Source organism: Heptranchias perlo, chromosome 23 (genome assembly GCF_035084215.1).
Source record: "Heptranchias perlo isolate sHepPer1 chromosome 23, sHepPer1.hap1, whole genome shotgun sequence".
Classification (NCBI taxonomy): domain Eukaryota; kingdom Metazoa; phylum Chordata; class Chondrichthyes; order Hexanchiformes; family Hexanchidae; genus Heptranchias; species Heptranchias perlo.
Window position 1 is genome coordinate 42,372,547 of NC_090347.1, and position 12,498 is coordinate 42,385,044.

At 46.2% G+C, this 12,498-nt stretch overlaps 1 protein-coding gene across 1 annotated transcript in view; it reads right to left on the bottom strand.

The window, feature by feature from the left end:
* Positions 1-12,498, bottom strand: part of pkd1b (polycystic kidney disease 1b) — a 146,001-nt gene that overhangs the window by 24,772 nt on the left and 108,731 nt on the right. Inside the window, exons 30-31 of the mRNA XM_068004381.1 lie at positions 10,356-10,476; positions 4,639-4,805 (exon numbers count right to left, since the gene is read on the bottom strand). Coding sequence (XP_067860482.1) covers positions 4,639-4,805; positions 10,356-10,476 — 288 coding nt within the window. The remainder of the gene's footprint in view (positions 1-4,638; positions 4,806-10,355; positions 10,477-12,498) is intronic.

Sequence of the window (12,498 nt, forward strand, 5' to 3'; positions counted from 1 at the left end):
TATACAGGGTATAATTTCAAAGTTTGCAGATGACATGAAACTCAGGAATGTAGTAAACAATGTGGGGGATAGTAGCAGACTTCAGGAGGACATAGACAGACTGGTAAAATGGGCAGACACATGACAGATGAAATTTAATGCAGAGAAGTGTTAAGTGATACATTTTGGCAGGAAGAATGAGGAGAGGCAATATAAACTAAATGGTACAATTTTAGAGAGGGGTGCAGGAACAGAGAGACCTGGGGGTGGACATGCACAAATCTTTGAAGGTGGCAGGACAAGTTGAGAAGGCTGTTATAAAACACTGATTCGGCCTCAGCTGAAGTATTGTGTTCAGTTCTGGACACCACACTTTCGGAAGGATGTCAAGGCCTTAGAGAGGGTGGAGAAGAGATTTACGAGAATGGTACCAGGGATGAGGGACTTTGGTTATGTGGCGAAACTGGAGAAGCTGGGGTTGTTCTCCTTACAGCAGAGAAGGATGAGAGGAGCTTGGTCGACGTGTTCAAAATCATGGAGGGTTTTGACAGAGTAAATAAGGAGAAACTGTACCCAGTGGCAGAAGGGTCGGTAACCAGAGGAGACAGATTTAAAGTGATTGGCAAAAGAACCAGAGCGAACATGAGGAAATATTTTTTTACGCAGCGAGTTGTTATGATCTGGAATGCACTTCCTGAAAGGGCGGTGGAAGCAGATTCAATAATAACTTTCAAAAGGGAATTGGATAAATACTTGAAAGGGAAAAACATTACAGGGCTATGGGGAAAGAGCAAGGGAGTGGGACTAATCGGATAGCTCTGTCAAAGAGCCGGCACAGGCACGATGGGACGAATGGCCTCCTTCTGTGCTGTAACATACTATGATACTATGATACAAATGAAAGTTCTCTCTTTCTCTCTGTTGGTACATTCAGTGCCAATGATCCCAGTCAGTAGAGGCAGTCCATTCAATGAAACACACTGCCATTTATTTTTTGGAATTATCTTTCAGAATTAGCAGGCTGATGGAAGGTGTGTTTGAGTACCCACTTCCCACGTCACAGGGTACTAGGGCATGTGTTGCGCCCATGATTTCCCACATAGTGAGTGGATAAGAGAAAGTGCAGAGTAGAGGGCAGCCCTTCTCACATCGAGGGACTACGAGGGACAAAGAAAACCTCGGGCCTCTGATGCACCTCCCAGTGGCTGCTATGTCCCGGGGGGGGCGACACCCTGGAATAGAATGGATTTGGCATGGACTCATTATTGCTGTTCCCCTGAAGACACAATGATAAAACGCACAGTCGGGTCATAATGCACAATGGGGAAAATCACTTGAGGCTGACCCACTGTTCTTATCTACATACTAAGCCATGTTTAAATTGCTCCATCGCAGGGTTGACTGACTCCAGACCAGTACAAGGGCGGGACAAATAACTGGAGTAAAAAGCCCAAATTCCCCACACCAAACAGAAGGTCCCAGGTTCGACACCAGTCTGTGCTGAGTTAGTCGTTCCCAGCCGGGTGTCAGTTGGAGAGTGGCAACTGGCCTCAGAATCTGTGGGCTGGGGAAATAAAATTATCAGCCAGGGATCCCGCTCCTGATCGCTAACCAGTGCGCGTGTTTGTGCACACATGCAGATGTTAGGTGAGGCTGGGCTCTGAAGCCTTCCAGGGTCGAACAGCCTACTGACTCTCACTGCCTCGGCTCGCACATAAAGAATGATCCATGGGGTCAGGTAGATAAGGTGGGCGGTGGCGCAACTGTACCCCAGAAAGGATCGGGGGAAAAGGGGGAAATATTGTAGGGGTGGGGAGTTGGATTAATTAATGGCACAAATAGAGATAAATGGGTTTGATTCAGTAGTCATGACCGAGATGTAATTGCAGGGTGACCAAATATTCCAGAGTACTTGACTTTTAGAAAAGATAGGCAAAATGGATAGCTGGGGGGGGGCCCGGGGGGGGGGGGCCCTGATATTAAAGGATGAGACAAAGACAGTCGTGAGAAAGGATCTTAGCTCAGAAAATCAGGATGTAGAATCAGTCTGGGTGGAGCTAAGGAATAACAAGGGGCAGAAAACACTGGTGGGAGTAGTTTATAGGCCCTCTACCAGTAGTTATAGTGTTGGACAGAGTATAAATCAGGAAATTAGAGAAGCTTGTAACAAGGGCAATGCAATAATCGTGGGGGACTTTAATCTTCATATAGACTGGGCAAATCAAATTGGCTAAAGTAGATTGGAGGACGAGTTCATTGAAATCATTCGAGACAGTTTTCTAGATGTCGAGAAACCAACTGGGGAACAGGCTATTTTAGATCTAGTATTGTGTAATTAGAAAGGGTTAATTAGTAATCTTATAGTTAAGGATCCTCTGGGGCAGAGTGATCATAATATGATAGAATTTCATATTGAGTTTGAGAGTGAAATAGTAAAGTCCAAAACTAGGGTCATAAATTTAAACAAAGCCAATTACATAGATATAAGAGGCATGTTGGCGAAGGTAGATTAGAAAATTAGATTAAAAGATATGATGGTAGATAAGCAATGGCGAATATTTAAAGATATATTTCATAATTCTCAATGAATACACATTCCCTTGAGGAATAAAAACTCCACGGGAAAAGTGATCCAACTGTGGCTAACTAGAGAAGTTAAGGATAGTATTAGATTAAAAGAAGAGGTTTACAATGTTGCCTCAAAGAGTAATAAGCCTGAGGATTGGGAGTGTTACAGCAAAGGATGACCAAGAAAGTGATAAAGAGGGAGAAAATAGAATATGAGAGTAAACTAGCAAGAAATATAAAAACAGATTGTAAGAGCTTCTATAAGTATGTAAAAAGGAAGAGGCTGAGACAGGAGAAATTATAATGGGGAATAAGGAAATGGCAGAGACGTTAAACAAATATTTTGTATCTGTCTTCAAAATAGAAGACACAAAAACGTACCGGAAATAGTGGGGAACCAAGGGTCTAATGAGAGTGAGGAACTTAAAGTAATTAAGAATAGGAAAGAAAAAGTACTGGAGAAATTAATGGGACTAAAAGCCGACAAATCCCCTGGACCTGATGGCTTACATCCTGGGGTTTTAAAAGAGTTGGCTGCAGAGATAGTGGATGCATTGGTTTTGATTTTCCAGAATTCCCTAGATTCCAGAATGGTCCCCGTGGATTGGAAGGTAGCAAATGTAACCCTGCTATTCAAGAAAGGAGGGAGAGAGAAAACAGGGAACTACAGGCCAGTTAGCCTGAGATCAGTAGTAGGGAAAATGCTAGAATCTATTATTAAGGATGTAGTAACAGGGCACTTAGAAAATCATAATATGATTAGGCAGAGTCAACATGGTTTTATGAAAGGGAAATCGTGTTTGATAAATTCATTCAACTTTTTTGAGGGTGTATCTAGCAGGGTAGATAAGGGGGAACCAGTGGATGTAGTATATTTAGATTTCCAAAAGGCATTTGATAAGGTGCCACACAAGAAACATAGAAACACAGAAAATAGGAGCAGGAGTAGGCCATTCGGCCCTTCGAGCCTGCTCTGCCATTCAATATGATCATAGCTGATCCTCTATCTCAATACCACATTCCCGCTCTCTCCCCAGACCCCTTGATGCCTTCTGTGTCTAGAAATCTATCTATCTCCTTCTTAAATATATTCAGTGACTTGGCCTCCACAGCCTTCTGTGGTAGAGAATTCCACAGGTTCACCACCCTCTGAGGTTGTTACACAAGATTAGGGCTCATGGGGTTGGGTGTAATATATTAGCATGGATTGAGGATTGGTTAACGGACAGAAAACAAAGAATAGGAATAAACAGGTCATTTCTGGGTTGGCAGGTTGTAACCAGTGGGGTGCCGCAAGGATCGGTGCTTGGGCCTCAGCTGTTTACAATCCATATCAATGACTTAATGAGGATACCGAGTGTAATATACACAATGTCAACCGCACTACCCTCATCAACCCTCTTCGTTACTTCATCAAAGAATTCAATCAAGTTAGTCAAACACGGTTTTCCTTTAACAAATCCCTGCTGACTTTCATTAATTAGCCCATTCTTTTCCAAGTGCCAATTAATTTTGTCCCGGATTATTGCCACTAAAAGTATCCCCACCACCGATGATAGGCTGACTGGCCTGTAATTGTCGGGTTTATCCCTCTCCCCTTTTTTGAACGGGGTGAGACATTTGCAATCCTCCATTCCTCTGGGACCGTCCCCATATCTAAGGAGGATTGGAAGATTGTGACCAGACCCCCCGCTATTTCCACCCTTACTTCCCTCAGTAACCTAGGATACATCCCATCTGGACCAGGTGACTTTTCTACTTTGAGTACTGCCAATCTTTTAAGTACCTCCTCTTTACCCATTTTTATCCTATCCAATATCGCTACTACCTCCTCCTTTACTGTTACAATGGCAGCATCCTCTTCTCTAGTGAAGACTGATGCAAAGTATTCATTTAGTGCCTCAGTCACACCCTCTACCTCTACAAGAAAATCTCCTTTTTTGTCCCTAATCGGGACAGTGATAGTCTCAATAGGGTGGTGCCAATTCCCATTTGTGTGCAGATGTAGTAAGGAAATACTGTTACTTTTAATCAGTGCCCGCTGTAACACTGTGCAAACTGAGTGTTGAGGTTAAAGGAAAACTCACTCACCGATGCGAGTGGAAAAGGCGGAGCCAGGTATGGGGGTCGGCTTCAGGCTGGTCAGGAAGCTGCTGGCTGTTCTTCCTGAAGAAATGAACGAGGAGGACTGGTGCAGGAGCCCCAGGTACGGCTTCCTCTCACCGAGGTTGGACCAGGTACTGCAAGAGCTCTCCAAGCTAAAACATAATAAAAATAAGACAGGTCACGTTAGCAAGTATTGGTGCCCATGATCTCCCCACACACTCCACGAGAGACAGATGCCGGACCTGCCATCTATGCTGCTCTCCTTTGCTCTTAGCAGCTGGCTCGAGTGGCACTGGCTGGGTCCTGGGAGGTGGGCCCTCTCGTCTCGAAATGGGAATAGTGTGAAACACAAGGGTCGGTTCTCCTGGCTTAGACCGGTGATCGCAGGGAACGCTGGTCGCATCATGTCGAAGGTAAGTGTCTTATAGATAAATCTTGGTCCATGTGATCTCCTGGACTGGTTTCGATTGCCTGAGGGAGGCCGGAGGGGAATTTTCCAGGGTATTTTTTCCCTTTAATAGCCCTGTGTTTTTCTCAGTTTTTGGTCTCTCCCAGGAGATTACATGGCTGCTGGGGCGGAGGGAGGTGATTGTGGGAAATGTCTAGTCGCGATGCTCCAGCCATCATCAGCTTGGGGCAGGCTTGATGGACAAGCTGGTCTTTTCCTGCCCATCATTTTCGTATGAAAACTCAAGCCCGCTGCCCCTACATTTTCTGTCCTTCTAAATTAAATCAGAGGCGGAGGCCCTGCGATATGTGGCCAGCGTTCCCTGAGACTATCGTTCCTGACCAGGGAACCAACCCTTTAAGGGAACCATGTCAATTTAAAAATATGTGAAAAGGAACAGGAAAGAAATAAACTAACCACCAGAGTGAAGGATGCTGCACGCGAGCCCCCTGCTGCTCAGTATTCAGAAAGAAAGAGAAATAACTTGCATTTACAATCACGACCTCAGGACTCCTCAAAGCACTTCACAGCCTACTGTTGCTTCATGGACAAATCTCTGGGTTGTTCGTCCAGTCTTCCAATCCCTCCACGGCCTCGCCCCCTCCCTGACTCTGTAACCTCCTCCAGCCCTATAACTATCCGAGAACTCTGCGTTCCGCCAACTCTGGCCTCGTGCAACCCCCACTCCCTTCGCCCCACCATTGGCAGTCGTGCCTTCAGCTGTCTAGGCCCTAAGCTCTGGAATTCCCTCTCTAAACCTCTTCACCTTTAAGACACTGCTTAAGACCTACCTCTTTGACCAAACTTTTGATCACCTGTCCTAATATCTCCTTGTGTGGGTCGGTGTCAAATTTTGTTTGATAATCGCTCCTGTGAAGCGCCTCGAGGACGTTTTACAACGTTAAAGGCACTTTATAAATGCAAGTTGTTGTTGTTGAGGGGCAGTGGGTTCCGTGGAGGCAGCTCGGAATGTACAGAATGAGTTGGACAAAATATGTGAGTAGGAACAATAGGAGATGAAATTTAATGCAATCAACTGTAAAGTGTTACACATCGGAAGGAAAAATAGGCAACACATGGACATAGTGAAGGATGAAGCTGAAAGATTCCTAGGAGTCTGGGTTGACTTGATGCTAAACATGTCCAACTAATGCAGAGTAGCATTTAACAAAGCCAATAAGATGTTGAACTACAATAGCCAGAACAGTAGATGTGTAAGTCAGGGGAACTAATGACCAAACTGTCCAGAGCTCAGGTCAAACTGCACCTGGAGTCACCAAGAAACGAGAGGGACATTCAAGCAATGGAGGCAGTGCAGAAGAGAGCCATGAGGCTGATCCCCGGTGAGAGGGGTCCCAGTTATGAGGAAAGGCTGGAGATAGTTGGGCTTTTCATCCTAGAAAGTAGGAGTCTGAGAGGTGATCTTACAGAGGGATATAAGATTGTTCAGGGTATAGAAAAAATAAACCTGGAATATTACTTTAAATTAAACTGACAGTAGAACCAGGGGACACAGGTTCAAACTAATAAAAAGTCATTTAAGACGGATATCAGGAATTTCTTCATCACACAAGAGTGATCAGAGTGTGGAATAAACTTCCAGATAGAGGAGTGGAGGCAAAAGCTCTGGAATCATTGAAGAAACAAGTGGATGCTGCAATGGGGGATAGTAGGATCTCTCTGGATGGACGAAAATGGGCTGAATGGCCTTCCTCGTGTAGTTATCTTGCGATCTTGCTCTTCTACTGCATCAGGTCTACGGTATTTGTGTGGGTCATTGGTCCAAGATTGGTCCATACCAAAAGCTCTTGTTTTCGTCTACAAGAACACTCGCAGAGAAAGTTCTGATTTTCTTTATTTAACTAGAAATAGTCCAGCATCAAAAGGAGTTTATTCCCTTACTGCTGTCTTTATCACTCTGACCTTTTCAGTATCTATCCTTTTGTAATCTATTCCTTCCCCCTTTTTAATCTTTTCTCCATTTGCATTTAGTGTTACTCTGTTTTTTTATAATACAAATCATTCCACTCTCGAATAGCAGACACGCCTGGAGTTACACACCTCTCACTGCATGTGACTGTCACCAGACCTCCTCTTATCCAAGTGAGGATCATACAGGACAGGAGGAGGCCATTCGGCCCATTGTGCCTGTGCCAGCTCTTTGAAAGAGCTATCCAATTCATAGAATCATAGAGTGGTTACGGCACAGAAGGAGGCCATTCGGCCCATCGAGTCCGCGCCCGCTCTCTGCACAAGCAATCCACCTAGTCCCACTCCCCCGCTCTTTCCCTGTAGCCCTGCAAATTTTTCTCCTTCAGATACCTATCCAATTCCTTTTTGAAAGCCACAATTGACCCTGCTTCCACCACTCTTTCAGGCAATGCTTTCCAGATCATAACCACTCGCTGCATAAAAATGCTTTCCCTCATGTTGCCTTTGGTTCTATTGCCAATCACCTTAAACCTGTGTCCTCTGGTTTGCGACCCTTCCATCAACGGGAACAGTTTTTCTTTATTTACTCTGTCTAGACCCTTCATGATTTTGAACGCCTCTATCAAATCTCCTCTCAACCTTCTCTGCTCCAAGGAGAACAATCCCAGCTTTTCCAGTCTATCCACGTAACTGAGGTCCCTCATCCCGGGAACCATTCGAGTAAATTTTTTTTGCACCCTCTCTAAGGCTCTAATTAGTTCCACTCCCCTGCAAATTTTTCCTTTTCAATATTTATCCAATGCCCTTTTGAAAGTTATTATTGAATCTGCTTCCACCAACCTTTCAGGCAGGGCATTCCAGATCAAAACAACTCGCTGTGTAAAAAAAATTTCTCCTCATCTCGCCTTTGGTTCTTTTGCCAATTATCTTAAATCTGTGTCCCCTGGTTACCGACCCTCTTGCCAGTAGAAACAGTTTCTCCTTATTCACTCCATTAAAACCCTTCATGATTTTGAACACATCTATCAAATCTTCCCTGAACCTTCTCTGCACTAAGGAGAACAACCCCAGATTGGAGAGGGTGCAGAAGAGATTTACTAGAATGGTACCAAGGATGAGGGACTTCAGTTAGGTGGAGAGACTGGAGAAGCTTTTTCTCTTTTTTATTCGTTCAGGGGATGTGGGCGTCCATGGGATGGGATGTGATACAGTGATATACAGTCAGGAGGGAGTGGCCCTGGGAGTCCTCAACATTGACTCCGGACCCCATGAAATCTCATGGCATCAAGTCAAACATGGGCAAGGAAATCTCCTGCTGATTACCACCTACCACCCTCCCTCAGCTGATGAATCAGTCCTCCTCCATGTTGAGCACCACTTGGAGGAAGCACTGAGGGTAGCAAGGGCACAGAATGTACTCTGGGTGGGGGGACTTAAATGTCCATCACCAAGAGTGGCTCAGTAGCACCACTACTGACCGAGCTGGCCGAGTCCTGAAGGACATAGCTGCCAGACTGGGCCTGCGGCAGGTGGTGAGCGAACCAATACGAGGGAAAAACCTACTTGACCTCGTCCTCACCAATCTACCTGTCACAGATGCATCTGTCCATGACAGTATTGGTAGGAGTGACCACCGCACAGTCCTCATGGAGATGAAGTCCCGTCTTCACACTGAGGACACCGTCCAACGTGTTGTGTGGCACTACCACCGTGCTAAATGGGATAGATTCAGAACAGATCTAGCAGCTCAAAACTGGGCATCCATGAGGCGCTGTGGGCCATCAGCAGCAGCAGAATTGTATTCCAGCACAATCTGTAACCTCATGGCCCGGCATATTCCTCACTCTCCCATTACCAACAAGCCAGGGGATCAACCCTGGTTCAATGAGGAGTGTAGAAGAGCATGCCAGGAGCGGCACCAGGCGTACCCAAAAATGAGGCGCCAACCTGGTGAAGCTACAACTCAGGACTACATGCATGCTAAACAGTGGAAGCAACAAGCTATAGACAGAGCTAAGTGATTCCACAACCAACGGATCAGATCAAAGCTCTGCAGTCCTGCCACATTCAGTCGTGAATGGTGGTGGACAATTAAACAACTAACGGGAGGAGGAGGCTCTGTAAACATCCCCATCCTCAATAATGGTGGAGTCAAGTATGTGAGTGTAAAAGACAAGGGTGAAGCATTTGCAACCATCTTTAGCCAGAAGTGTCGAGTGGATGATCCATCTCGGCCTCCTCCCGATATCCCCACCATCACAGAAGCCAGTCTTCAGCCAATTCAATACACTCCACGTGATATCAAGAAACGGCTGAGTGTACTGGATACAGCAAAGGCTATGGGCCCAGACAACATCCCGGCTGTAGTGCTGAAGACTTGTGCTCCAGGACTAGCCGCGCCTCTAGCCAAGCTGTTCCAGTGCAGCTACAACACTGGCATCTACCCGACAATGTGGAAAATTGCCCAGGTATGTCCTGTCCACAAAAAGCAGGACAAATCCAATCCGGCCAATTACCGCCCCATCAGAGTGTGATGGAATATTCTCCACTTGCCTGGATGAGTGCAGCTCCAGCAACACTCAAGAAGCTCGACACTATCCAGGACAAAGCAGCCCGTTTGATTGGCACCCCATCCACCACCCTAAACATTCACTCCCTTCACCACCGGCGCACTGTGGCTGCAGTGTGCACCATCCACAGGACGCACTGCAGCAACTCGCCAAGGCTTCTTCGACAGCACCTTCCAAACCCGCGACCTCTACCACCTAGAAGGACAAGGGCAGCAGGCACATGGGAACAACACCACCTGCACGTTCCCCTCCAAGTCACACACCATCCCGACTTGGAAATATATCACCGTTCCTTCATCGTCGCTGGGTCAAAATCCTGGAACTCTCTTCCTAACAGCACTGTGGGAGAACCTTCACCAAACGGACTGCAGCGGTTCAAGAAGGCGACTCACTACCACCTTCTCAAGGGCAATTAGGGATGGGCAATAAATGCCAGCCTCGCCAGCGACGCCCACATCCCATGAATGAATTAAAAAAAAGCTCCTCCAGTCTCTCCACATAACTGAAGTTCCTCATCTTTGGTACCATTCCAGCAAATCTCTTCCACCCCCTCTCCAAGGCCTTGACATCCTTCACAAATAGTTGGGACCTTGGTTGATGGACATGCAAGAGATGAAATCCCTCCCATCGATTTTACGAAAAGAAAAAGCCCTCGTGAACAAAACGTTAGTGGTAAAGTTGTCTATCGGAGGCCTTACGTCCCGAAATTCGACACCACTTTAATCAAAGCCCCGACGTTTAATCGCACATACGTCTCAGAGATTAGGTCAGTCTCTGCCCTCGGTGAGAAACGCCCGCTGTCCGATGTAACCTGGTCCGACCCACCGCCGTTCCTTTTTTCCTCTGCGGCGATGCTCCTCATGAGATCTTCATCTGGGAATGAAACACAAGAGGAGAACAAGAATCAAGACCTGAGAGTTGGCAGCTGGGTCACTATTATACTGTGAGATAACAAAGGCTCACTCATGGTGAGAAGTGTAGGTGTTGGCAGTGCTTTTCTGGTACAGCACGGCAACTCAAGGCAGTCCAAGCTCCTGTGCCCCAATGAGCTGATCTCGCCCCATGATCTGGGGATACTCTCCCAGCTGGAAGTGCACTGAGGTCACAGGGCAGGATTTCTAATAGTATTGTGGATATCAATAGCAACTTGCATTTATATAGCGCATTTTATGTAGCAAAACGGCCCGAAGTGCTTCACAGCAGTGTAATCAGACAAAAATTGACACCGAGCCAAAGGAGATATTAGGACAGGTGACCAAAAGCTTGGTCAAAGAGGTAGGTTTTAAGGAGCGACTTATAGGAGGAGAGAAAGGCAGAGAAGTTTTAGAGAGCGAATTCCAGAGCTTAGGGCCTAGAAGACCGAAGGCACGGCCGCCAATGGTGGAGCGAAGGAAATCGGGGAGGCGCAGGAGGCCAGAGTTGGAGGAGCACAGAGTTCTCAGAGGGTTGTAGGGCTGGAGGAGGTTACAGAGATGGGGTGGGGGCAAGGCCATGGTGGGATTGGAAGCCTGGACTAACAACCCAGAGGTTGTGAGTTCAAATGTGACCATATCAAGTTATGAATTTGAATTGTAAATCTGGTCATTTGTGAGCTGGCACCAAAAAAACTGCTGCTGGACTGTTGTAAAGATCCAATTGGTTCATTAATATCCTTCAGGGAAGGGAAACTGCCAACAGTACCCGGTCTGGCCTACACACGTCTCCAATCCCAAACTTACATGGTTGACTCTGAAGTGGCAGTTGTACCAACAATTGCTAGACAGCAGAAGGCCTAATACCACCATCTCATTTGGAGGCCTTCTCAGGGTACCTAGGAATGGGCAATAAATGGGACTTTGCCCATGTTGCCCACATCCTGAGGACAAATATTTAAAAAAAGGCTGATTGCACCATAAGTTGGAACAGCCGTTTTTGGGGGGTGGGAATGGACAAGAAGTCCTTCGCCCAATCAAAATTCGCCTTATAAGGCCCACCAGTTTAAGAAAAGGAGAGAGCTAGATGGTGGGGCAGGGTCACGACCAGCCAGGAATTAGTTATTTATTTTGAGACATTGGCCCTCTCCTTCAAAGCCCATTCTAAAGTTTTCCAGTGAAATAGTCGGCCCATATTCTTTCCCTGAAGAAGTTGAAATGTATCACTCGCTGAGCCAGGCTCCTTGTAGCATAAGTTAAGTTGCGGGAAATCACTGGTATCACTGGCACAGCCAACACCGCCTATCTCATGGATTACAGTTAGGAAGGAAAATAGAACTTGCATTTATATAGCGCCTTTCACAACCTCAGGACAACCCAAAGTGCTTCACAGCCATTGTACATTTTTGAAGTGTAGTCACTGTTGTGACGAAGGGAAACGCGGCAGCCAATTTGTGCACAGCAAGATCCCACAAACAGCAATGAGATAATGACCAGATAATCTGTTTTTTTCACATGTTGGTTGAGGGATACATATTGGCCAGGACACCAGGGAGAACACCCCTGCCATGGGATGTTTTACATCCACCTGAGAGGGCAGACAAGGCCTCAATTTAACACCTCATCTGAAAGACAGCACAGTGTTCCCTCAGTACTGCACTGAGGTGTCTGCCTAGATCACATGCTCAGGTCTCTGGATCGGGACTTGAACCCACAACCTTCTGACTCACAGGCCAGAGTGCTACCACTGAGCCACAGCTGATATCTTAAATTGTCTCCTTTCTAGTTCTTCTGCAGAACAAAACCACTAATTGTGCTGGGAGTCATTTTTACACATCATCTACCCGCTTGAGACTTGCCAATTTCACATTCGTATCTGGTTCCACAGTCACAAAGTCGAATAATGTTCACACAGTTTTGACGACAGGATCATGGACTTTCTCAACCTTTCTTTAAAATCTAATGAGAACAATCCTTGCCAACA